General features: G+C 36.3%; 2 protein-coding genes across 4 annotated transcripts; both read left to right on the top strand.

Annotated features, from left to right (window-relative positions):
* Positions 1 to 640: 640 nt before the first annotated feature.
* LOC132178880 (dihydroxy-acid dehydratase, chloroplastic) lies at positions 641 to 10,205 on the top strand. Its single transcript, XM_059591457.1, has 14 exons — positions 641 to 1,390; positions 2,476 to 2,547; positions 3,911 to 3,958; positions 6,319 to 6,473; positions 6,561 to 6,755; positions 6,841 to 6,952; positions 7,112 to 7,181; positions 7,268 to 7,326; positions 7,537 to 7,660; positions 7,767 to 7,837; positions 9,031 to 9,132; positions 9,458 to 9,538; positions 9,652 to 9,810; positions 9,898 to 10,205. The coding sequence occupies exons 1-14, from the start codon at positions 842 to 844 to the stop codon at positions 9,946 to 9,948; spliced, it is 1,848 nt and encodes a 615-aa protein (XP_059447440.1). The 5' UTR covers positions 641 to 841; the 3' UTR covers positions 9,949 to 10,205.
* A 2,272-nt stretch (positions 10,206 to 12,477) lies between these two features.
* LOC132176941 (uncharacterized) lies at positions 12,478 to 22,710 on the top strand. Of its 3 annotated transcripts, none has more exons than XM_059589104.1 (9): positions 12,478 to 12,582; positions 14,555 to 15,591; positions 18,319 to 19,000; positions 19,098 to 19,181; positions 20,193 to 20,441; positions 21,759 to 21,856; positions 21,999 to 22,098; positions 22,241 to 22,339; positions 22,423 to 22,710. In XM_059589104.1, exons 1-9 carry the CDS (start codon positions 12,481 to 12,483, stop codon positions 22,483 to 22,485), a joined length of 2,514 nt encoding a protein of 837 aa, XP_059445087.1. In that variant the 5' UTR covers positions 12,478 to 12,480; the 3' UTR covers positions 22,486 to 22,710. The 3 variants fall into 3 exon arrangements, with proteins under 3 accessions (XP_059445087.1, XP_059445086.1, XP_059445088.1); XM_059589103.1 differs by having other exon boundaries at positions 18,316 to 19,000; XM_059589105.1 differs by lacking the exon at positions 22,423 to 22,710 and having other exon boundaries at positions 18,316 to 19,000; positions 21,999 to 22,149; positions 22,241 to 22,325.
* Positions 22,711 to 23,212: the final 502 nt, after the last annotated feature.

Genomic DNA, 23,212 nt, shown 5'->3' with positions numbered 1-23,212 from the left:
TATCTCCAAAGCCATTAGAGGTATTTCAGGCCACTCTCAAGTCCCACATGACTAAATTAGGGTGGTCAAACAACCCTTATGACTATGAGGTGGTTTGTCTACAGTCTACTCCCAAATAACCTTAAAAAATAAAATTTTTTTTTTTATTTTTAAAAAAGGTGGTCTAATCATTCATTTTTGCCAAAATGGGTGGTGGTTTAACCGCTCTCAATGATCACCGGATGCTTGAGCTACCTTTTATAATTGATTTTTTGTTTTTTCTATTATTTTTTAAAATAAATAAATTTTAATTTTTAAATAATATTAATAAAACATATGAGTCATGTGTCACGTTCTAATAAGAATTGACCTGAATAACCGTGTATATGGAACTGGAAGTATCATCTACGTTAATTGTATGCGGGTATCATTCGTGGTAGTTTTTGAAACCAACAAATTTATTTGATTTTGGGTTAAAAAACATGTACCAAAAAATCGCTAATCCAAAAAAAAGGAAAAAATATAACGGTCGAATCAAACCCAAAACACTACCGATTGACATGGCATTTACTGTTCAACCGATTGACATTCTGCAATGTTGTATTGCAGGAACAATGCCCTTGTTCAGGCGCTCTTTCTCACATTTGTTGCTGAACAGCTTGAACAGGGGACATGGCTTCTGCTGTACGAACAGTAAATGCCATGTGCCCCTCACGTGCACAGAGCGCGTGCCATTTCAGTGCCCCTTCCTGCCTTCCACTTTCTCCGGGTATAGCCAAAAACCTCAGCAAAACTAAAACCCTCCACGTCTCTTCGTAAAAAAGTCCCCGTCCCCTCCCTAAACCCCTCATCACGCGCCACCATGCAAGCTACGATCGTAACCCCAACCCCACGCTCCGCCCTAATCCCCACCCGGTATGGAACCCACCACCTAAGTGGTAGATCTCGCACCAGCTTATCTCTCCGGGCCTCCCTCGCCTCCCCGGCTGTCACTGTGGACTCCTCACCCGCAGCCCCCACCAGCACCGAGACCCACAAGCTCAACAATTACAGTTCCCAAGTGACCGAGCCCAAGTCCCAGGGCGGGTCCCAGGCGATCCTCCTCGGCGTGGGGCTCTCCGAGGACGACCTGTCGAAGCCACAGATCGGCATTTCCTCCGTCTGGTACGAGGGCAACACTTGCAACATGCACCTCCTCGGGCTCTCCGAGGCCGTCAAGGAAGGGGTCCGAGAGGCCGGCATGGTGGGCTTCAGGTTCAACACCATCGGGGTCAGTGACGCCATTTCTATGGGCACCAGAGGCATGTGCTATAGCCTCCAGTCAAGGGACCTCATTGCTGATAGCATTGAGACTGTGATGAGTGCCCAGTGGTACGATGGAAATATATCTATTCCTGGCTGTGACAAGAATGTGAGTCAGTCGTCTCTCTTTTATTGGGATGGTGTCTGGTTATCTTCTGGATTTTTTAGTTTCATTTCTCACCTTTCCTTTTCTATATGTTTGTGACATTGGTTTTCTTTTCTCATTTTCTTTTTCACTGGGAGGATGATTCAACCACCATTAAAAAAGGAAAAAGAAAAGGAGGATGATTCACCCTGTAATTATTTGCTTTTCGATGTTTTGTTTGCTTGCTGACATGTTGAGCTGCATAATGTTTGTTTCTTTATAGTTGATATTAATGTACCATGTAGAAAAAAGTTAGGTCCTTGTGGAAACCATATGCCCCTAGTCTGTGATTTTTTCTTTACCTCTCAATCTGGTTATGTTTTGATTATTTGAAGCTAGAATGATTTAGAGATTCATAGTTTAATATCAACTTATAAATTTATCTCAACTTGTATTTGGTCAATTTCCATTGCATGGAAGGCACTTTGAGAAATTTTGTATGCTACCATGCTTGTGTTTTGGGTGGATAGCCGAGGAAAGTAAACTATTAAAAGGACGTCTTATTGTTCAATGCCTCTGCATGGTTGTTTCCTTAAATGAAGCCATCCATCAGCTTGACTATTGTGGGAGCTTTCTATTGTTGACTGCTAAAAACTGATATAAGGAATTGTTGCGTTTGTCATAATGATTACATTTAGCTGTTTAATTGACGAGCCCCCTCTTTCCTCTTGTATGCACAACTACATTTGTTTATCATCAAAGTAAAAAAAGCCAGGATTTTGTTTTTAATTTTTTGGTTTCACTTGTGATTCCCAGAGCTTATCTTTTTATCTTGGAGGGATTCTTTCTTTATGATCTATCCATTGGTAAATACTTGTTTATGGTTTATGCTGAGAGCACCAATACTTATTAAGCTATTGTCCATGAACAACTACTATACTACTAATACTACTACTACTGCTGCTATAGTTAGTCAATAATGGCTTAAACACTGTTCTATGTTGCTTTTGAGGATTATTGATAGTTTTAGACTTAGGTAAGTGGTGGATTAGCTGTTTTCTTGTGCAATTGTACAATTATCAATAGTCTTATCCTAATAATTTTTGCAGATGCCCGGTACAATTATGGCGATGGGCCGGCTTAATCGACCAAGTATTATGGTTTATGGTGGAACTATCAAGGTTTTGGATCTTACTTTGACTACTTAATGAGATTTGTTTTTAAGAATTAGTTGTCCCGTCCATAATATTTAATAATTTACCTATAAAACATTGGTATTCTTCTCATGTAATGTTCCTTGAATAAGTATTTGGATAAGAAAAAAGGGAATCCAGAATCAGTGTCAGTGCTTTCTCAATCCACTTTGTTAAGTATTACTCAGAACATTCTTTCTAGTTAGGTCTTTCTCTTTTATACTTCTTGTGTAATTGGGTTGCGCCTTACACTTATATAAAAAAAGTACTACTCAGAACACCCTAACTTAATATTTATCTTGCTTAAGATGACAATTTGTGGCAAAATACGGACTATTTACTTTAGGCGTGGATTCTTTTCCAAAATGTGATGAAATTAATTACATTAAGTAATGCATGTGACTCGATTTTGGTTAATTTCTGGAATTTAGTAGGTGAACAGTTTTGGAGTTAAATAAACTTAGAAATGTTCATATCGTTTTGAACCAGGTGACCACCTAGATAATGCTGGATTATATTTTGCTTATTTGGATTTTTCATATCACCTTTGTTTTTGGAGCTATTGGCTCTACATGGTTAAAAAACAGTGCAGTTAATATTAAAGGATCTTTATCATATGTAGTTATGTGATTAGACTTGCATCCAGTAAATCATATACTATATAAAAAATAAGAATTTTCCATGTCCGTTTTCTTCGTTACATACCAATATCGCTTGTTTTCTTTAGCTTTTGACGTAGTTTAATGAATAAATCACAACAATCAGTGAGATCCAATTGATATATATATATTAAAAAAGGCAAGTTTTACTGCACTTTGAATCATCCAGGATTGGCAGACTAAGTACCTTAGGGTGAAGATGAAGTCTGGCGATGACTACAAAAGTTCTGTTCCAACAGGGGGGTTACCCAACCTTTTATGGACCCTCCAAATAGATTTATGGTTCCTAATCTGGTTGCAACTGTTTGATGTTCACCATCTAGTTCAAACTCATACTCTTTGAAGACTTCCTTTTTTTAAGTGAAATTTAAATCTTACAGAAAATTTACTTGTGAAGCTCTTCCAAAGTTACTATCAATTTTCAATTCTTGTACTGATGGACTTAGAGACGCTTAGATAAGCTGGTAATAACTAAATAAGCATGTGTGTCTATGATGTAGAGAGAATGAAGTATCCAGCTGTTGGATCAACTAGAAGCATCAAATGTCTTTGAAATTTAATGGGTATTATACTAAAAAAATAACCAAAAATAAAAAATAAAAAATTCAACAGGACTTGTTCAAATTGTAGCTGGTTAGAAAGAATTTTTTTTAAGTTGCTAAAGTGTCTCCTCTTAATTGTTTTTTTTGCAGCCTGGTCATTTTGAAGGCCATACTTATGATATAATTTCTGCCTTTCAGGTAGGTGCACTAATTTCCTGAGGCCGATTACTTCTGGCTTAAAGTTATATATGGTTACAATAATGTCTAATATTAACTCTAGTTGTTTTTACTGTTCTTTTTCTGCCTTTTGTGAAGCCTTGAGCATCTCTAACAGAACCAATAAAGAATTTGAAATTGCTCCTTTAGCCTGATAGATATCTGCAATGCTTGGTTTTGGATACATCCAGTTTTGTTCTTCTTTAGGTTATGGACCAGCTGAATTTTACATGTATTTGTTAGGTAAACCTTTTGCATATACAGGAATCATATATACTTAAGGTCTCTCCGATGCCAAAATAGATGGAGTGACTGCAAATGGCACACATTTTAATGAAACAAAATAAACATAAGAATATTCCTAAAATGTCCATAGGTAGGCCAAAAGGTCAATTCTAATTCAAAAAAGGGGATCCAAATTGAAAAAAAAAAAGAAGGTGTATTTGAATGTAGTGGTAATATGAGAAGTTAAATGGTCTTGGAAACGCCATATATTTTTGGGTAGCCCAAAAAGGGAACCCACTTCATCTTTTTTTGAGACAAAGGGATTACTTATAAGAAAAGACATCGAGCCCTTAACACTAGTTCTGAATTGTGCTGTAAGAACTTGTTTAAAATCTAAACCTAATACATTAGGATTGCTAGTATTCGGGGCAGATTAATATAATAGGAAGAAATATACGCAGAAAATAGGGTTAGATACAAATTTTGAATGATGAGCTCAATGGAAACTTAGCCTCGATTTTTTTTTTAAAAAAAAAATAAATAGGGTTAAATACAAATTTGGTCCTTCTGGTTTGGTTTACCACTTATCAAAAAGCTTTTTAAGTTTTCAAAAGTGACAAATTTGATCCACATGCTTTTCACCTTTATCAAAATGGTCTTTCCATCAATCTGTTGTCAAATAAACTAGCGAAATTTTGCCACGTGTACAAAAAGCCACGTAAGGCCTGTAAATCATTGCCACGCGTACATTATTGCCACTTCAGCATATCCTTTTAAAAAAAAGTGAAAGCGTGGAAGGAGGTGGCGGTGGGGAAAAATCCTCCTTGTCACTTGTCAGTGGTGGTGGGGCTCCCCGGTGACCAACCCCCACCCTTGTGGAGGTGGTTTGTGGGGGACCCTCACCCCGCAAAGGTGGTTGTGGGGTTTGGAGAATTCCCCGCGACCTGACCTCTCTTGTGCTGCATGGTGGGGGTCCCTTCTGACCCTGCAGGGTGTGAGGTTTTTTTTTTTGGGGGGGGGGGGGGGGGGGGGGGAGGCTCATGGCAGAGAGAGGTAGCCGCGGGGGTGGGGGTCTATTGCAATCCACCCAATGTGGGAGAAGGCGAGTCGAGGGACTCTACTACCTGTACGACCACCTCTACTGGTGGGAGTCCCCTGTGTACCACCTCCGCGAAGGTGGGGGTGGGTCGCCAGGGAACCCGACCACCACTAGTGACAGGGATTTTCCGCCACAGCCTTTTTTTTAAAAATAAAATTGTTTCTGTTGAAGAAGATATTGATGTGTCAAGAATGTACATGTGGCAATGTTTTACAAGTCTTATATGGTTTTTTGCACACATGGCAAAAATTCCGTTAATTTTTTAGGTGGAAGATTGATGGAAGGACCATTTTGGTGGAGGTGAAGAACATGTGGATAAAATTTGACACTTTTGAAAACCTAAGGAGCTTTTTGATAAAGTGGTAAACCCTAGGGACCAAATTTGTATTTAACCCAAATAAATAAAACGTATATATAACCTCTTGGGAAGTCCTTGTGTTGCACCCCTAATTTTACTTATAAAAAAAAAAAAGACTTTTGGAAACTGCTTGCTGTTGCATTTACACACCATATGTTATGCTATGGGGTGTAAATGCTTGATACTGGTAATGTGAATTTATGTTGGAATCATGTTTTTGTCATGACTTATAGTAGGTATAATAATCTTGGGGGAAATACAAATCAACAATTGTTATTGGCTTGGTAAGGGAGGGACCATAACTCAAGTAGCTATGGCTGATTGGGTGTGATTCACATGTAGCTGTGCTTAGAAAGGCGCCTCTATATTGTATGTCTTATTCTGCTACATTACCAAATGTTCGGCATATTTGAAAAACTGCAACTTAATAACTATGGATCTTGCTTAAGTAGTCTTTTGCATTATTTGCATATGTTGATCAAATATTGATGTTCTATTTAGTTAATTTGTCCAATGTCTATATCCATATTTTCTATTTGATTTTGCGAATATTTATAGTTATTGCTTCTTAACGACAAGAATAAACTCTTACATTTAAAAGCTGTAACTCATTTTTTTCTTGTCCTAATAGTGCCGACTCCTTTTGTCTTTTTAATGTAGTGTTATGGAGAATTTGTAAGTGGATCCATTAGTGATGAACAGAGAAAGATTGTAGTCCGAAATTCATGTCCTGGGGCAGGGGCTTGTGGTGGGATGTATACGGCCAATACAATGGCTTCTGCTATTGAAGCTATGGGAATGTCTCTCCCGTACAGGTAGAAATTTTTCTCCCCCTGATCACTTGATTGGCAGCAGCTAGCAATGTTGTTCTTATCCTCTTATTTGTTGTTTTCCCCTGAAAGCTCTTCGACACCTGCTGAAGATCCATTGAAGTTGGATGAATGCCGTTTAGCAGGAAAATATCTTTTGGAATTACTAAAAATGGACTTGAAACCACGGGATATTATCACTCATAAATCCCTACGTAATGCAATGGTTATCGTCATGGCACTAGGCGGCTCGACAAATGCCGTGTTACATTTGATTGCTATTGCAAGGTGAGGAGATTCTTTGGTACCAGATTTTCCAAGCTTACCATTTATAGCATTATGTGGAAGTAGCTCATGCCAATATTCTTGTCAGGTCTGTTGGTCTGGATTTAACTCTGGATGATTTTCAGAAGGTCAGCGATGAGGTTCCATTTCTTGCAGATCTTAAGCCTAGTGGCAAGTATGTCATGGAGGATGTGCACAAGGTCTGATTTTCTTTTTAATAAATATCATCTTGTGCTTTAAATTCACTACTACTTGGAAAAACCTTTGCTGGAGATTAACATTTTTTATATGGTTTACTTTATTTATTTATTCTTATTCCCATTTCCTCATAATGAGCCAATGAATGATTGTTTTGATAGATTGGAGGAACACCTGCAGTCATTCGCTACCTTTTGGAGCATGGCTTTTTAGATGGGGATTGTATGACTGGTACACAGATTGTATTGTTGCATTCATCAGAAAATGTACTTTGTTATAGTTTCCTTATTATTAACCTAAAAGTATTTCCTCTCTAGTTACTGGGAAGACACTGGCTGAAAATGCAGCAATTTTCCCTCCCTTAGCCAAAGGACAGGTTTAATGGCTTTTATATTTCTAATTTTGAGATTTACTGATTCCAATGTATTTGATTAACGATATGTATTTGTAAAATATCTGAAAACTAGTCCTCAGTTCTGAGGGAGCATACTTATTTTGTGTTTTATTTACTTATCAAAAAAAAAAAAAAAAACGATATGTATTTGAAGACAAACAATGCAATTCTTTGTTGTCTTTTCTCATTCAGGACATAATAAGACCTTTGGAAAAGCCCATAAAGGAAACAGGCCACATCCAAATATTATATGGAAATCTTGCACCAAATGGTTCTGTAGCAAAGATCACCGGAAAAGAGGGGCTATATTTCTCTGGTGCTATTTTATGTTCTTTTGCACCATTATTGTTGAAGCTATATGTTCTATTTTGTAGTTCAGTCCACTCTACTCCTAAAATATTTATTACAAAAATGTTTTCCAGGTCATGCACTTGTTTTTGAAGGAGAGGAATCTATGCTTGCAGCCATCTCAGAGGATCCTGTGAGTTTTAAGGTATGTGTTCTAGTGGGCACTGTTGTGTAATCGGTTCTTTAGCTGCAGCAGTTTTTGGTGTCATGTCACTAACTGCTAAGCAGTTGAGAACCCAAAGTTGCTTGAGTAAATGCTGAGTTTTGGATGAATGACTGGGTCTTTGCTATGCCTATGCTTTCTTGTTCATGTATATGTAGTTCATGAGAAGCAGAAAGGACTGTTGCTCAAAAAAAAAGCTTTTGCGTTTCATAGTTATTTTGGTTGCGTAAATTTTGGCCCCTTTTATCATAAAAAAGAAAGAAGGAAAAAAAAAAAAAAAAATCCTGGGGAAATGGGCGTGTCTCTTTGTAAAAAATGTTCATCATTGCTAAGCACTGCTCTCCCAGAGGGTGGCTTTCTCTCATATCATATGGCCTGGGTAATAAATAAAATCATCTTTTGTGTCAAATATAATTCTCCCAATTGACTTTTTTGCATAAGGAAATCTATTAAAGTGATAACTGTTCAATATATTCTCAAATTATCTGATTTCAGACCCAAAGGACTAATTATGCTTCATTTAATCATTTTTGATAATTCATTTTTCTACGAGGAGAGCCTGAAACTTAAAATATTCTGTCTCCTATATGGTCTTCTTTCTAAATGTACATAATATATATACTCATTTTATCTCGTGTTATTTTATTCTCCCAACTAAAGAAGATGGACTTTGTAATAGAAGGAACTTTTCCAACTCTGTTTTGGGGGTGACAATTTTACCTTTCTGGCTTCTTCTCTAAAAGTCATGTGCCTTAATTGCTGCTTGTACATTTCATGCAGACCAGAACAATATCAATTTTCTGCCAAAACTCATAAAATCTGTAGTTTCGGTGGTCTTATTTAAGGAACTTCCACATTTAAATTTTTGCTTCTTGCATTAACAAATTTCAAATTCTCTGCATTTGTTTAACCCTAGGTATTGCTCGTCTGCATTTTGCACATTTTGATAATTATTTAAATTGCACTGTGCGATGCTTTTTCCCTTGATACTATTAATTTATCCTAAAGTTTACTTATTGGCAACTCTCCATTACATCCAATTGGAAGCAGCATTCTCATGGACTTAATAGTGGTATATTTTCTGTTTTTTGCATTGGTGTAGTGCAAGATGTTACCATGGGACTCAGATGCTGTGTGGAATATCTGATTTCTTGTTTATGTCTGTCATGTTCCAGGGAAAGGTAGTCATTATTAGAGGAGAAGGGCCTAAGGGGGGCCCGGGCATGCCCGAAATGTTAACACCAACAAGTGCAATAATGGGAGCAGGTCTTGGGAAGGTATGATTTTATTAGATCCCTGTTTTGGTTTATGATTAGAGGTCTGTTCTAGTAATTAGTTGAGTCAAATCATTATCCTGTTGTTTTCCGGATTGTGAGGCAACTTGATAAATGCTTCTTCATTGTGTTCAAATTCTAGTGTTACTTTAAGGTCATGAATCCTCTTCAAAACTTATAAATTTATTACTTTTAAGATATGACTTTTACTTTATCTTTTTCATCTGTCAATATGTTCTTTCCAAGCCAAATGCATGAACCTAGTTAACAGCAAATTTTGGTTTCTAAGAATGATGTTTTGTTTGGATATTGCTTTTGAATGCTGCAGGAAGTTGCTTTGCTGACTGATGGTAGGTTTTCTGGAGGCTCGCATGGGTTTGTTGTTGGCCACATATGCCCTGAAGCACAGGTGTACTACCTTTTTGTTTCCATCTTTTTAAGGGAAAAAAAAAACCCCACAAATTTTTTCTTCACAAACAAAAATTGTAGGACCAACATAATGTGTTGTGAATTTCTTTTCAGGAAGGGGGTCCAATTGGTTTGATTGAAAATGGAGACGTCATCACCGTCGATGTTGAGAAGAGGAGAATAGATGTTCAAATAACAGATGAGGAGATGGAGCTGCGAAGAAAGAAATGGACTCCGCCTGCATATAAGGCTAACAGAGGAGTTCTTTTCAAGGTATGTGGGTGTCTGCCTTGACCTCCATGTTTTGCATCTATTACTTTGATGAATCTAGTAAAGAAATTCCATCTTTTTTGTTTCCAGTACATCAAGAATGTGCAATCGGCTTCAAGGGGATGTGTGACTGATGAGTAGTGGAGAGGACATATTTGTTCTTGATGGCATAACCAGTACATCCAATGGGATGCCTTATTACGGCTATTTTAGGGTATCTAGAGAAGTAAGGTTATGCTCTCCCTTTTTTGGGGATAAGTTGAGGAGCTTTCTGGTTTCTGTCTTTTTGCTCTTTTTCCTTTTATGCCTCCCCGGACCCAAAGGGTGAATTTTCTATTGAATTGCTTCAAAGTTGATCGGATTCTTCATTTTATGGAAACAAAAAAATTGGTAGTGCACTTTTCCAATTGCGCAAGCTGGCCCTAGCCGGAAAAGTGAAAAAGAGGTGCAAGTTGGCACTACTCATACGTCAAGTGGGATAATAACCATTTAAGATGGTGCTTATTTGTGAAGGATCCTTTGCATTTATGCGGTCCAAAACAAATTTAAAGTACTTGGACTCATACTAAGGACATTTTTTTTTTTTTTAAAAGCTAAAGTATTTGTAAGGAATTCCAACGGAATATCCTCCATGGAGAGACATAAAAACTCCTTAGAGGACCCTAGAAGAGGCCAAAGTAGTTCTAATGGGGGTATAAAAGAATTATTATCCCTTGGCCTTGAGAAGGTCATACTGAAAGACCCTTGGTGGTCATCGAATCAATTCTCAATTAAAACCTTTTCTATATGCTGGAATATAGGATCCTCTTATAAGATATATACACCATTCATCAAGTCTCATTCCATGGTGGGAAGTCCGATAAATTCATTGAAGTGCTAATAGCGACGCGCATGAGCTATCTCCAACTTCATGTTTAGAAGTATTACCATTCGTTGTCTTCCCAATTAGATTATCTTCTTCTTTCCTCCTCTCTCTCTTTTTATTTTTTTTATTTTTTTTAATTTACATAAAAAAGGGAAAAAGTTTACATACCCTATTGAACTACCATCCAATTGGCAATGTCACTCCCAAACTTTCAATTTTTGTCCACCCCAAACTACGAAAAGTTGACAATGTCCCCCTAATTAAGAAAATACCCTTAATAAAATAAAAATAAAAATTTAGGGTGTGAAAATTAAAAATGAAAATCGTTAATTTTTCTTAAAGAAAAAAAATTATTATTATATTTTTTTGAATTTATTAGAGTACTTTTGTCATATTGAAAAAAAAATGTTAAATACTTTATTAGTATCTAGGTTTGCACATTTTTATTTTTTTCTTACCAGGGGTTCAAATTCTATCATCAATGGTACCTGACTTACGATAAAAGACCAACTTAGTACCTCTATTAGGTTTCGTTACACTCCGTCACACTTGTCATCACATAAAAATGTCACGTGTCCTAAAAAAAATTTAAAAAACTTAACCCTAAAATAAAAATAAAATAAATAAATAAATAAAAGAAAATTTATGGGTGGCTTTTGGCCATTGGGCAGCTCCAAGGTCGGTCTAGAGGTGGCTAAACCACCTTCAAGACCTTTAGGGATGGTTAGACCACTCCTAAGACTCTTGGAGGTGGCTAAACCCCATTTATCAAACAAGGGTGGCTAAACCTCATTTATCAAACGAAGGTGGTTGAACCCGTAATGCATGTAATGTAATTCATTTGATAAAAAAAGAAAAAAAAAATTGCCAAAATTTATAAGGGTGGTTAGACCACCCCAGATTGGCCAAAAGGGGTGGCTAAACCTTCCTTAGATTCAGCCACCACCAAATTCAGCTAATGGGGTGGCAAAACCACTCTTATGACTTTATGAGTGGTTCAACCACCCATTTTAGCCAATTTAGAGATGGTTTGACAACCTCCATAACATTTGGTCATTTTCTATGTATTTATATTTATATTTTATGTCTTTCTTTTATTTTTTTTGTCAAACAGGACATGTCTTATATTACTATTGGTTGTGATTGGCATATTGACAGTTTCTGTTAAAATCACAAACAAAATTTTGGGTGGAGAATTATTTGTCACTTATACGTACCACAAAGCCCTTTTTAGACCGTAGGGAGCTCATTGCAAATGGGTGCAACCACCTATAAGGGTTTTGTATATTTTCTTACATTAAATTATCTTAAATCATTTAACACAAATTAGGCTAGATAAAGTTTTCTTTCAAACTGAGTGAATTTCATCAAACCCAATCTATTAAACTGACGTCTGTTCAAAATGCATGTGATTCTCACAATGCATGAGTTTTCTTTCAAACTGTGTTGAAAGAAAGTCTTCCAACCCAATTAATTAAATTGACATATGTCCTTAGAACAAGAGATTTTCACTATACTTTTTTAAGAAATACATGTTAATCCTATTAGCTGACATATATCCTTAAATTCATGTGAAAATCACATGTTAATCCTCTCTCTTTTTATTTTTGGTTGTTATTCTCTGGGTCGGAGAAAATAAACAGGCTGGGTTGGTTAGGTTTGGGCTAATATTGCAGAGGCTGAGAGGGTAAGGTTTGGGCCTCAGCTTTTTCTCTTCCATTTCAATTAGAAAAGAAATAATGCTCAAGCTCAAGCTAACCTAACCCAACTAGACCCGACCCATTGATAACCTGGATCGAGACAAAACCATGGGCTCAAGGAACGGAGCGAAAGTAGGATACAAAAGCTCATACCTGAATTCAACTTCGGTGCGTCTTTCTCTTCTGGATTTGAACCTCCGACAAGATCAGGTATTCATTTTTATTTTTTTTATTTTTGAATTCATTGGGTTTTAAATCTCTTAGTTTCCAAACTTATAAATATAAATATTTTTTCCTTTTTCGTTTTGAATTGAGTATGTTGTCTTGTTGCTCTATTTGTAATTTACTCCAGAATTTGGGATCAATTTATAGTGAATTAATCCATTTTTATTTGAATTTCAATCAGAATCGTTATGGGATTAGTTATAGTTATTATTTGATGGAGATTGAACCTACTTTGGTTTCTCATTAGTTTTTTTTTTTTTTTTGGTTAGAAATTCTAATTTTTTTTTTGGTTGTCTGCCAATCATTCGATGTAGTAAACATATTCTGTGAGTTTAATTTGATGTAGTAACTGAGCATTCTATGATGGGTTGCATTTTTTTAAAAAGGCTTCTTTTTTTTTTTTTTAATGAAAAAAAAAAAAAACGCTTGAAGTGAATATGTATTTGTTAAAGCTTATTCCAAATTTGCTGTGTTTGATGATTGGTGAAAATGTCCAAGGGCAATCAAGCTTGCCTAATTTTAAGCCCATTTTGGAATAGATAGGTTCATGTAGCAGTCTTTTAAACCAGCCACTATTATTATTTTCATGCTTATTTTATTTTGTGAGTATTTTTGTTTTATTTTATGAAGATGTTTACAGTTAATGGCTCTATCTTGACTTAGCCTTTTATGCGTTCACTTTTTTATTTTTTCTAGCAGTAATATCACTGTTACAATCTTTCTTTCCCAAGGATTTGTACGCTTTTTACGCTTTACACGCAATTTAGAGGAATGCTAGGCATACAAACAAATTTTACAGAAAAACTTTTACAAACTAATGTGGCACAACATGATTGAATATAAGATAAATTCAAATTTTGAAACCTAATCAGTTTGTAAAAGTTTTTCTATAAAATTTGTTTGTAAGCCTAGCACTCCTCCGCAATTTATCCTTGCATTTCATGTTTCCCTTATACCTCTTTTATATAGTTCTTATTTCTTTAATATTGTTTTCAATCAGATCCCTGTTATGAAGTTCGTATTTTATTTGAAGCTTACTCTTTACATTCTTTGAAAACCTGTTGAGTCAATCTATTAAAAAGCTGTTGATTTTCACTTCTTGTTCTTATAGTGTTTTCAAACATGATCCATATCTATTGCTGCTACATTTTCTTGAAAAGTAGAATAGTACTTATACTTTTAATGATAATAAACAAAGTGATAAAAGAAAAGAACAAATCATTAAATTTAAACCTATTTGAGTGGGTGGTGTAATGCTTCTCAAGTTTTGCGTAGCTGTTGCGAGGCTATTTTCACTCTAAAGATTCAAGTAGAGGTTTTGCAAGATTACTATCTTCTATGCAAAAAAGTTCCCTCTTCTTTGTTTCCTTTATATGTTTGTATGCATGTATACAACACAGAAAATACCTCTCAATTTAAATTTCTTTTGAACCAATTCATCTGAATATTTAATTATAAATTTTTTTAGTTAAGTTTGGATGTTCTGTACTTCTGAAGTTATTAAGTCCCTTTCGTCTGAGCCCTGCTCTTTCTACATATCAATGTCAGGATGCTAACATACCTTTGATATCAGTATGCTCACAAACGTCTACGTGCTTGTGTTGGTTTCTTTGAATGGCAACGGTTGAAATTCGTTGGTGCAGGTCATTTGCAACACTTATATGCAGCATGTTGCTTCCGCTAGATACAGTGGCCAATTATACCGTAATTGGGACTTATATTTTTCTTATACAAGTAATTGATATTTAAGATTCTACAACTGACTCCCTGAGTGTTATATATATATAAATGATTCTACATTTGAGTGTTGCTAAGTGAAACATTTTTTTTTTTTGGTTTGTTGTTTATAGTTCTTTTACGAAATCTATGTTATGTATAGAATTTGCTTGTTAGATGTAGCGGCTGCTGAATTTATTGACTGGATTTGATTTCTTGAATTTTTTTTTTATTCACGCAGAATATGGAGGAAATGAACATCGATGAGGTAGTCGATGTTCCTGACACGCCTGATAGGTTAGCTGCCCGTCATAGTATTGGTAAGGAATGTGTTGGAAGAGAATGCAATTCGTCATTAACTGCTTCTTTGAGGAATCCTGATATTGTGGATGGCAAATGTATGAATGGGCTGAGGGGCCGGGGTAGGCTGGTCAATGATAATGGCCAGAACAGAAGATTGATTATTCGTTCTCGCAAGAATCTCAGCAATGATGAACCTAAGGGTTGTGGCAACTCCCTTGTACTTTCCCCTTCAGAGAACAACGATGCTTCCCGGAATGCTCACTTATTTAGAAGACCAGTAAAAGACAAAAGCTCCATTCATAAGATCAGGCATTCTATTGGAACAGAAAACATGGATAAAGGGAAAGGAATATGCCCTAAATTTCCCACTATATCATCTGGTTGTGAAGAAGGCACTGCTTTTTCAGATTTAACTGAACAGAATGGTCACAGGCAAAAGCCCAAAACCATATTTCCACATGATGCATTTAAAGGTTTTTTGGTTGAAGATAAAAGAAAAGAACAAATACTGACCGTTGATGGTTCTTCTTCAAAGGCATCCAGCAATGCCTATAAGGGAAAGGAAAAATTAGAGGACAATGTATCTAAAGGTCCTGAATTGGCTGTGGCTCTTGGAAAAGGGGCTAATATGTCTAATGATTCTCAGCATAAGACTGAAAAACAAATGTCCAAGCCTGTTCAGTCTCTTACCCTGCCAAGAGTCAGTGGGCAAAAAAGGTTGGTTCGCAATGGGTGTATCTCCCCACATAATATAGCAACAAGGGCAAAACAATTAGCTGAGGGGCAGAGTACTAGTTCCATTGCCAAACAGAATCCTTTGGGGGCTGTGGTTTCCAAAAGTACTCCTTGTCTGATAAATATTAATGACATAGTTTCTGAAGACTATAATGGTGATAGAGTGAAAGGAAAAGGTGTTGTAATTCATCCTTCTACATCAAAGGAGCAAGGTGATAAAATTATTCATACAACTGGCAGGTAATTTGTTTACAGTTTAAAATGCTCGTTTTTAAGTATCTATTCTTGTTGATTTAGAAATAATTGTTTTTTTTTTTTTTTTTAGCATCACATCCATAATCTCATAAGCTTTAGATGACACGTAATACTTCCTAGGAATTCTATACGTATCCTGAAATCTCAAGCTATACTTCTGTTGATATAAATTTCTTTTTTCTAATCTTTCTGATTTTTTCAGCAGGAGAATCGGTGTTTATCTCATAAGCCTATGTATTTTTCTTGGAAACTGGAAATTATTTATATTTATTGAAGTGTATTTTGCTGTGAACTTTACAGATTCACTCTTAATCCTTTTCTTCTTTTGTTAGTCTACGCTGCTAGATCCTAATGCCTGTTGCTTCTTGCTAATTTTTTATGCTGAGAACCTGTTCCCTCAGCTGATACTGGCAACTGTGGCTCTAATGTTTCCGTATCGTCTTTTCTTTTCTTACTGACTATCTTTCCATGTGCTAATTAATAATTTTCGTATTAAAAGAAGGACATAAAGTTAAAGAACTGATATAGGACATAATTTACCGTCAGCTCTGTCCCTTTTATTTCAGTATGTTGACTTCCTATTAGTGCAGTAATAAATGGTCAGTGGAGAGGTGTAAATATGCTTTTGCTACATGCCTTACTATTTGACCAGTGTGACTAATTTCATCTTCCTAAGCGATGTCTATTCCCCCTTGAACCTGAATTCGGTCCTCTTACTCTCTTTCTCTTGGTTAACAACATAAGCCTAAAGAAGGTGAAAATTTCCTCTCCCACTTCTCCAAAAACTGAGAAGGACTTATTATTATTAAAACACTCTAAAAAATGATAGAATAAGAACAGATAACAATCTCAAGAAAACAAGTCATACAAGTGATGTATATGATTATTACCATCATGCTGACAAGGATCCATTCGAGGCATGGTGAGATAGCTTTCTATTCTCGTACTTACCACTTCGTCTTCCTAATTTCTAGAAGACTTCTTAACTACCTTACCTAGTCGTGAGAATACAACTGGCCTGATTGCCCAAGGTAAAGAACACTATAAAAAGATGGTCCGCTGTCTCTCCACTAGACTTACACACCCAGCACCAACAGTGAGACGTACTCTCTTGTTTGAAGAATACTTCCCAATGTAGTTAGTGCCACCAAAAAAGGGGGAAATAATTAGTAACTTATATGGATGACATGAATGGGAAATATTCTTTCAAGGACTCTACCTACGAATCACCCCTCATAACAAAATAAAGACTTCGCACTAAAGTTCTGGCTGCTAGAAGGCCGCCATTCCATCTCTGTATCTCCTGCTCCTCTGAAATTACTCATATGCCTTCATGCCCAGTATTCTTTCAAGGAACTCGAACTCCAAATCACCCCTCATTACAAAATAAAGACTTCACATTAACCTTCCGCCTGCAAGAAGGCTGCCAATCCACCTCAGCATCTCCTGCACCTCTAAAATTAGTCTTTTGCCTTCATGTAAGCACTGTAACTCCTCTTAATCCTGCTTCACTTGTGAATCGGGGACAATGTGTTTGATGAGACCGATTTAAATGACTGCAGTCTGCCTTGGTTGGCTCCTTAAATGATGATTATCTGATCTTCCTATAAACTGTACTCCATGACTTGGTGTCTGCTTCTTATGATTTTTGTTTACCATCGTCAATTTTATAAGGCTTAGGTTATCAGGTCTTTCTGATATATCTTAGTTAACTTCCAACTTCCAGGCTCTGACTTTTCTGTTCTTTGCTGTTTCAAATTAGATTATATTATGCCAGAACCAATTTTCCTTTTTCCAATAACACTTGTATGTTTCTTTGCTGCTTTCATACTTTCTGTCTCTGATAATCCTTTGCTGCTTGTTTTCTTGTTCACAAGTTCTGCTGTAATTTTTGTTACCAAAGATCATATTTTCAGATCTATTTTGAATGTGTCATCATTGTGGAGTTTTGTTCTGCTTGTGCCATAGTACTTATTGCGTTGGATCCAATATCAGTTTCTTGATATATTTTTTGCATAAATGTAAAATTGATTACCGTTTTATTTTACTTTTTTTTGCTTTCTTTCTGACATGATGGCTAGTAGTTTGTTGCAATGCTGGTAATTAGATTATAGTTTTGATCATGCTTATCAGCATGACAATTGCTGTTCACTATTCAATGATCGTTTGTTTAACTTGCATATCCAATCATCATATACTTCCTCCTCTTGACTTCACGAATTTACTGTCAGCAATCACAACTCCTGTATTAGTTGTGCACTTTTTAAAATATTTTAAAAGGTGATTTTGAATGATGAGCACTCTCTGAACTTTAATGATCAGTAGTGTGTACTTGCGTTGGACATGTAGGGGTTTACCTCCTAAGCCTTTGTTGAAATTGGCTTGTTCTTTTTTGGATATATCTTTCGTTCTTATTTTGCCAATGGTTGGGCAATTACTGATTTTCAATTTCTTTGGTCTACCATTTGTTGAAGATCTGGTATAAACCATGACCTTTTAAATCTGGAAGTTTTAAATATCACATGATAGAACAAGATTTTGAAGATATTGACACTGTTAAAAATTCAGCCCTGTTTAGAAGATATGGCACCGTTAAAAGTTTCAACAGTGTTTCGTTATTGTTGTTGCCAACATTTGTTGGATCAACTTAGATATGTAACTTTTTCAAGTTCGTATTTTGAGACCTTTGAGTCTGCTATGATTTTGGAGCAGGCCTGTCATTAATAATGAAGATGCTGATGGAAGTAGTTATGCCATCAGAAATACATTTGGTTGCTCAGAAGGATTAGGTGGTTGGAGAAGCACACGGAGTCGCTCAAGGTTCACTGATCATCCCTTGTCTGATGTAGCTGTGCCTCATTCTGGGAGAATTGATGGTGTTGGAAGCTTTATTAGTCAGCAACATAAAAACAGAGCAGAGCAAAGAGATGCTGGTAGCAGAATAAACCGCAGGGTTCAATTTGATTTTGCAAAAGAATCCGATGCAGCTCAAACAGCTTCCAGGATTGACTCTGAGGTTGACCAGGTAGCTGGACCACATCATGCAGCAAATACACTTACTAGAAGGCAAAAGAAACACAAATTGACTTCAAGAAATCCTGGTGAATGCTCAACATCAGTTTCTGATGACTCAGATATTGTGTTTCTTGGTTCTTCTGGAGAGAATTCAAGATCATCCAGACTTCAGACTCGTCAAAATTGGGGCGGTTTGGATCCTGTTATTGAAGTTGATGAGTTATCACCTGAAATGAGACAAACCATCTCCCGTGGTTTAGACTGCATAAATATTGATGACTCAGATTCTAGGGCAAGACAAGTAGAAGCAGATGAAATGTTGGCTCGGGAACTCCAAGAACAACTATATCATGAAGAGCCTGTGGTTGGAGGTGGTGGGGTAGGTTCCCAATCAGATGCTTCTTTTTCTTTTTTGTGTTTTTGATAAGTAATGCTTCTTTCTTGCAAGAGTTTCATGTTTTTCCATCTCTTTGCAGACTGATGAAAATTTAGCATGGGCACTGCCCCAGGAGGACGTTCTCCATGCTGCTTCTGGTGGAAGTCACATTGAATCTCATCCTGTGAGTGAGCCTCTTTTTTTTTTTTGGTGATTTACTGATACCTTGAAATGCGCATTAAGTATCATGTTAGTCACTGTATTGCTGCTATCGGATATTTATCAAGAAATTTCATATTGAAAATTATGAACTGGTTTCTCCATTTATCATTGGTTGTAAAATTATGCATATTCATGACTTGGCCTGTCAACAAACAGGAGGCCTCTATATTTTGATGAAGCTAGGATGGACAGTACTCCAACATGTAGTGGTGATCATTTTTGCTATATTAAAAAATCCATAAATAATATTGAGAGCTGCCATTTAGCTGAGCAAAGCCAAGTTTTTAAATGTTTGAGATTGGTTTGTTTAATTTTGTATTGAGTACAAGCCAAGCTTGATTGATTTTTATATTTTTACTATGCATGATATTGCACAACTTGCTTTTCTTTTTAGCCTCCATGTGAGTAAACATCGCATTGAGACTTTCACACAATCCTACATTGGTGAAGTCACATGTTTATCCCATCCAGGTTCATGATGGTATTAGTTGTGTGTATTTACCTGTAATTACGAGAATGGTGTAGCAGGTCCGAACAAAGTTTTGGGCTCTACTAATTCCAACTTTGTTAAGAGGTAGATGGTAAAGATTGTGCAATATGTTATAAAGGCCTACATAAGGAATGATTGCTTTTCAGTACGTGGATATGTTAAGGATGCCTAAAAGGTCCAGCTGTATTGAATGCTATGTTTATTTTGCATCAGCACCTACTACCTCGTCATCAAAAAAAAAAAAAGTTTCACTCAAAAGCAGGATCATATCAGCCTAGTGACTGATATGTTGTCTTTTTTACTAGAATATGTATGAATTAATGTTAACATATAATTTCCAAAATGAAGTTTATCCCTGGCAAATGGACTTCTATTTGCCTGCATACTTAGCATTTGTTTTATGTATACTTGGTGCATTTTATTCTTTGCTTGACTGTTCTACTAGGTTTCACTAACAGCTCATTTCATTTGCATGTTTGTTAGAGAGGCTCATTGGTATCACATTCATATAGACAACCCCGGTCACGGCCTTCTCAAAATCCATCAATTAGAAGAGGAGCCCAGGCTCGAGCTCCCACTTCTAGTCGACTAGCACAGTTGATGCGAACCCAGGCTCGAGTTCCTACCTCTAGTAGAATAACACAGTTGAGGAATCACTTTTCCAGACATCCTCCTACAGTATCATCAAATAGAAGGAATCTCCAGTTTCCTATGGACATGGATTTGGACATGGTATCTCTCTCTCCCCTTAGTCCTTCTATCCCTTCTGTTTCTTTTTTCCACTGTTTCTTTACGCTGTGATATGAGGATGGAACATAAATTGAAAAGTTATTTTGATAGCTCAGATGATCTAGATGTAATAGACATATGTGATGGTATATAGATCATATTATATTGCTATCTTAAATATCTAATGGTATGGCTATTAGGAAATTTGAATGTGTTTATGGTTTGAAAATTCAACTCATGAATACCACGGGCATTAATTTTTTAATAGCATTTTGAAAATACTATTTTTGATGCGTTACGCTATATGAGAAAAATGTAGAAGGAAGTTCTTCATGTTTTGTTAGAAAAAGGAATGATAAAAGGGAGCCTCATATGTGGCCCACTTGAGCAAATTTGAAGTACAAGTTTGTTTAATTCCTCTATTACGGTTATACAGTAACTCTTTAATACTAGGGCAAGGGCAAGGTATTTTTCTGAGTAGGAGAGACATGTATCACGCCCATTTGCATTTAAAGCTTATGAATTGAGGCTTTCTGGTGATCTATATGTCAATGCAGCATTAAATACACAGCTTTCCTATCATTTTGAGGATGTCTATGGTTATGGAGGAATCATTACTACCCAAGTTGTGGATGAGAGATGATAACTTGATTTTGTCATATTTGCCTTTCATTGTTATTTTTCATTTTGGAACTTCCAATTTTGTTTTTAAGCAATAATTATATTAGAAGTTTTACGCATTACAATTTAATGTTAAGATGCAGTTTGACCTTTTTATCAAGGAAAAAAGGTTTAATTATAGAAAAACCCCTAAAGTTTGGCCTTAATTTCAATTTTTAATTGTATCAACGTCCATCCTGTAGTTTTAAAGTCATTGCAATCTGGATACTCAATAAGCTTTCATTAGCTAAAAGTTACATGAACCACATTTAGGAATTTGGATAAACAAACAAGCACTGTCTCCCTCCAATTGTATTGTTAGTGTTTTTTTCCTGTGTGGAGTGCTCACGTGGAAGGATTTTTTGGCACTCACAAGGTTTTAAGTGGCTCATGCCTGTCTTTGCTACTTTCAGTGAACTCTGACTCATTTAGGATTTAGACTGTAATATTTTTGAAGCTATAAGTTGGTCAATACAATTTTCAGGGCTAAATTCAAAGTCAACGTCAAACTCTGGGATTTCTTATGTAATTACCTGAAAATAAAGAGAACACCTTTTTTGCTCTCTTGTACCAAGAGTGTCAATGCGAATGTTGATTATGTTGTCAGTATGTAGGGGGCTATTTTAAAATGAATGCCTGATCTCTTGCTTTCTCATGCAGAGACTCGATATATTGGAAGCATTAGAGGCTGCAGTCGGGGACCTTAGTGATATGAGTATGGTCAATCACATCTTTCAAGTTCAGCGTGATTTCAATGAGTAAGATTTTGTTCTCTTTGTTAATTAATCTATTTCCCGCTAACTCTCTTTGATTAATGTTTAATGAATCCTGGAGGTTTATTTATTTATTAAATTCTGTTTCTTATAAATATATTTCATGTCTCTTTTCATTTTTTTGCAGAAATGATTATGAAATGTTGTTGGCCCTTGATGATAATAATCACCAACATGCCGGTGCATCTGCCAATCAGATTAATTGTCTGCCACAGTCTGCAGTACAGGTAGGTGTAGGGGTGTGTGTGTCTTGGTCTCCCTGTCAATGAATGGATCAGGTAGTACTTTTGTTTGCGGTGGGTCACTGATGAGTCAGCTCTGCAGAATTATTTTGCTAATTCATGCTGCTCGGTTTTCTGTGTTTCTCAGACCGACTCCAGTGAAGAAGCTTGTGCAATTTGCCTTGAAATCCCAACCATTGGAGAAACCATTCGGCATCTCCCTTGCTTACACAAATTTCACAAAGATGTAGGAATTCTCTCTTTCGCAAAATACAATTGACTTGCAAATTAAGCCATCAAACATCTGACTAGTTCTTTCTTTGTTGACAGTGTATTGATCCATGGCTGAGCAGAAAAGCATCATGCCCAGTTTGCAAGTCTTCCATCACTTAGTTTACACTGGGATTCTAGTACTGAACTAATCATGCTACAATGAATTACTTCACATCTGCAAGCATTCTCATTTTGAGGCTGAGGTAATCATTAGTTCAATTATATTGTTCTACCCATTGGATGATGTTGTAATGGAAATTATGCAATGGCAGACTGCTCTTTATACTTTTGTTCCATTTGGTTTTTAAATTACTAAATCATTTTAAGATAAGCTTAAATTCTCAATGGTGCTGACAATGTTTCCGTCTCCTTTGGAATTGATGTATGGGCTCATTTTCAGCTTAGGATAATAGGATGTATATTTGAACAATTTGAAGTTGTAATGAAGTCGATGCAAGTTGGACGGCATCCTGAAGGCTTGGTGAAGGCTAAGGTATCATTTTGGTACGCAAGCCTCCCTCCCATCGACAAAATGTGTACCAGAAGTACATTTTATGACATGTCGTGTGCTCCTGGTTCTGGTCCAGCCCCTCTTACGACATTTTGTCTCAAGGAGGGCCATAAGCATGTCAGGTCAGCTTATACGATATGTTGTTTGTGTTACACCTAAGATGCAGTTTGTGCCAATTAGCGTTACATGTAGGATGTATGGGTATATATATATGATTGTCGTCTGGATAGTAGAGCTAGGAATTTTCACTTGGGGAGGCTCGTCTGTTATGTTTTTAAAATGTGTGTATGTTTTTTTTTTTTTTTTTTTGTAAAAAAAAAAAAAATTCTAATATGA

The sequence above is a fragment of the Corylus avellana genome, chromosome ca4 (genome assembly GCF_901000735.1).
Source record: "Corylus avellana chromosome ca4, CavTom2PMs-1.0".
Lineage (NCBI taxonomy): Eukaryota > Viridiplantae > Streptophyta > Magnoliopsida > Fagales > Betulaceae > Corylus > Corylus avellana.
The sequence above is the reverse complement of the archived record's forward strand: the minus strand, read 5'-3'. Positions and strand labels throughout refer to the sequence as shown.

Excerpts from the sequence above, each read along its gene's own strand:
- LOC132176941 (XM_059589103.1), top strand. The coding sequence starts at position 12,481 with ATGGGCTCAAGGAACGGAGCGAAAGTAGGATACAAAAGCTCATACCTG. Across the intron at positions 20,442-21,758 it reads TGGACATGGATTTGGACATG|AGACTCGATATATTGGAAGC; the intron begins GTATCTCTCTCT and ends TTTCTCATGCAG. Across the intron at positions 22,340-22,422 it reads TACACAAATTTCACAAAGAT|TGTATTGATCCATGGCTGAG; the intron begins GTAGGAATTCTC and ends CTTTGTTGACAG.
- LOC132178880 (XM_059591457.1), top strand. The coding sequence starts at position 842 with ATGCAAGCTACGATCGTAACCCCAACCCCACGCTCCGCCCTAATCCCC. Across the intron at positions 6,756-6,840 it reads CATTTGATTGCTATTGCAAG|GTCTGTTGGTCTGGATTTAA; the intron begins GTGAGGAGATTC and ends TATTCTTGTCAG. Across the intron at positions 7,838-9,030 it reads AGGATCCTGTGAGTTTTAAG|GGAAAGGTAGTCATTATTAG; the intron begins GTATGTGTTCTA and ends GTCATGTTCCAG.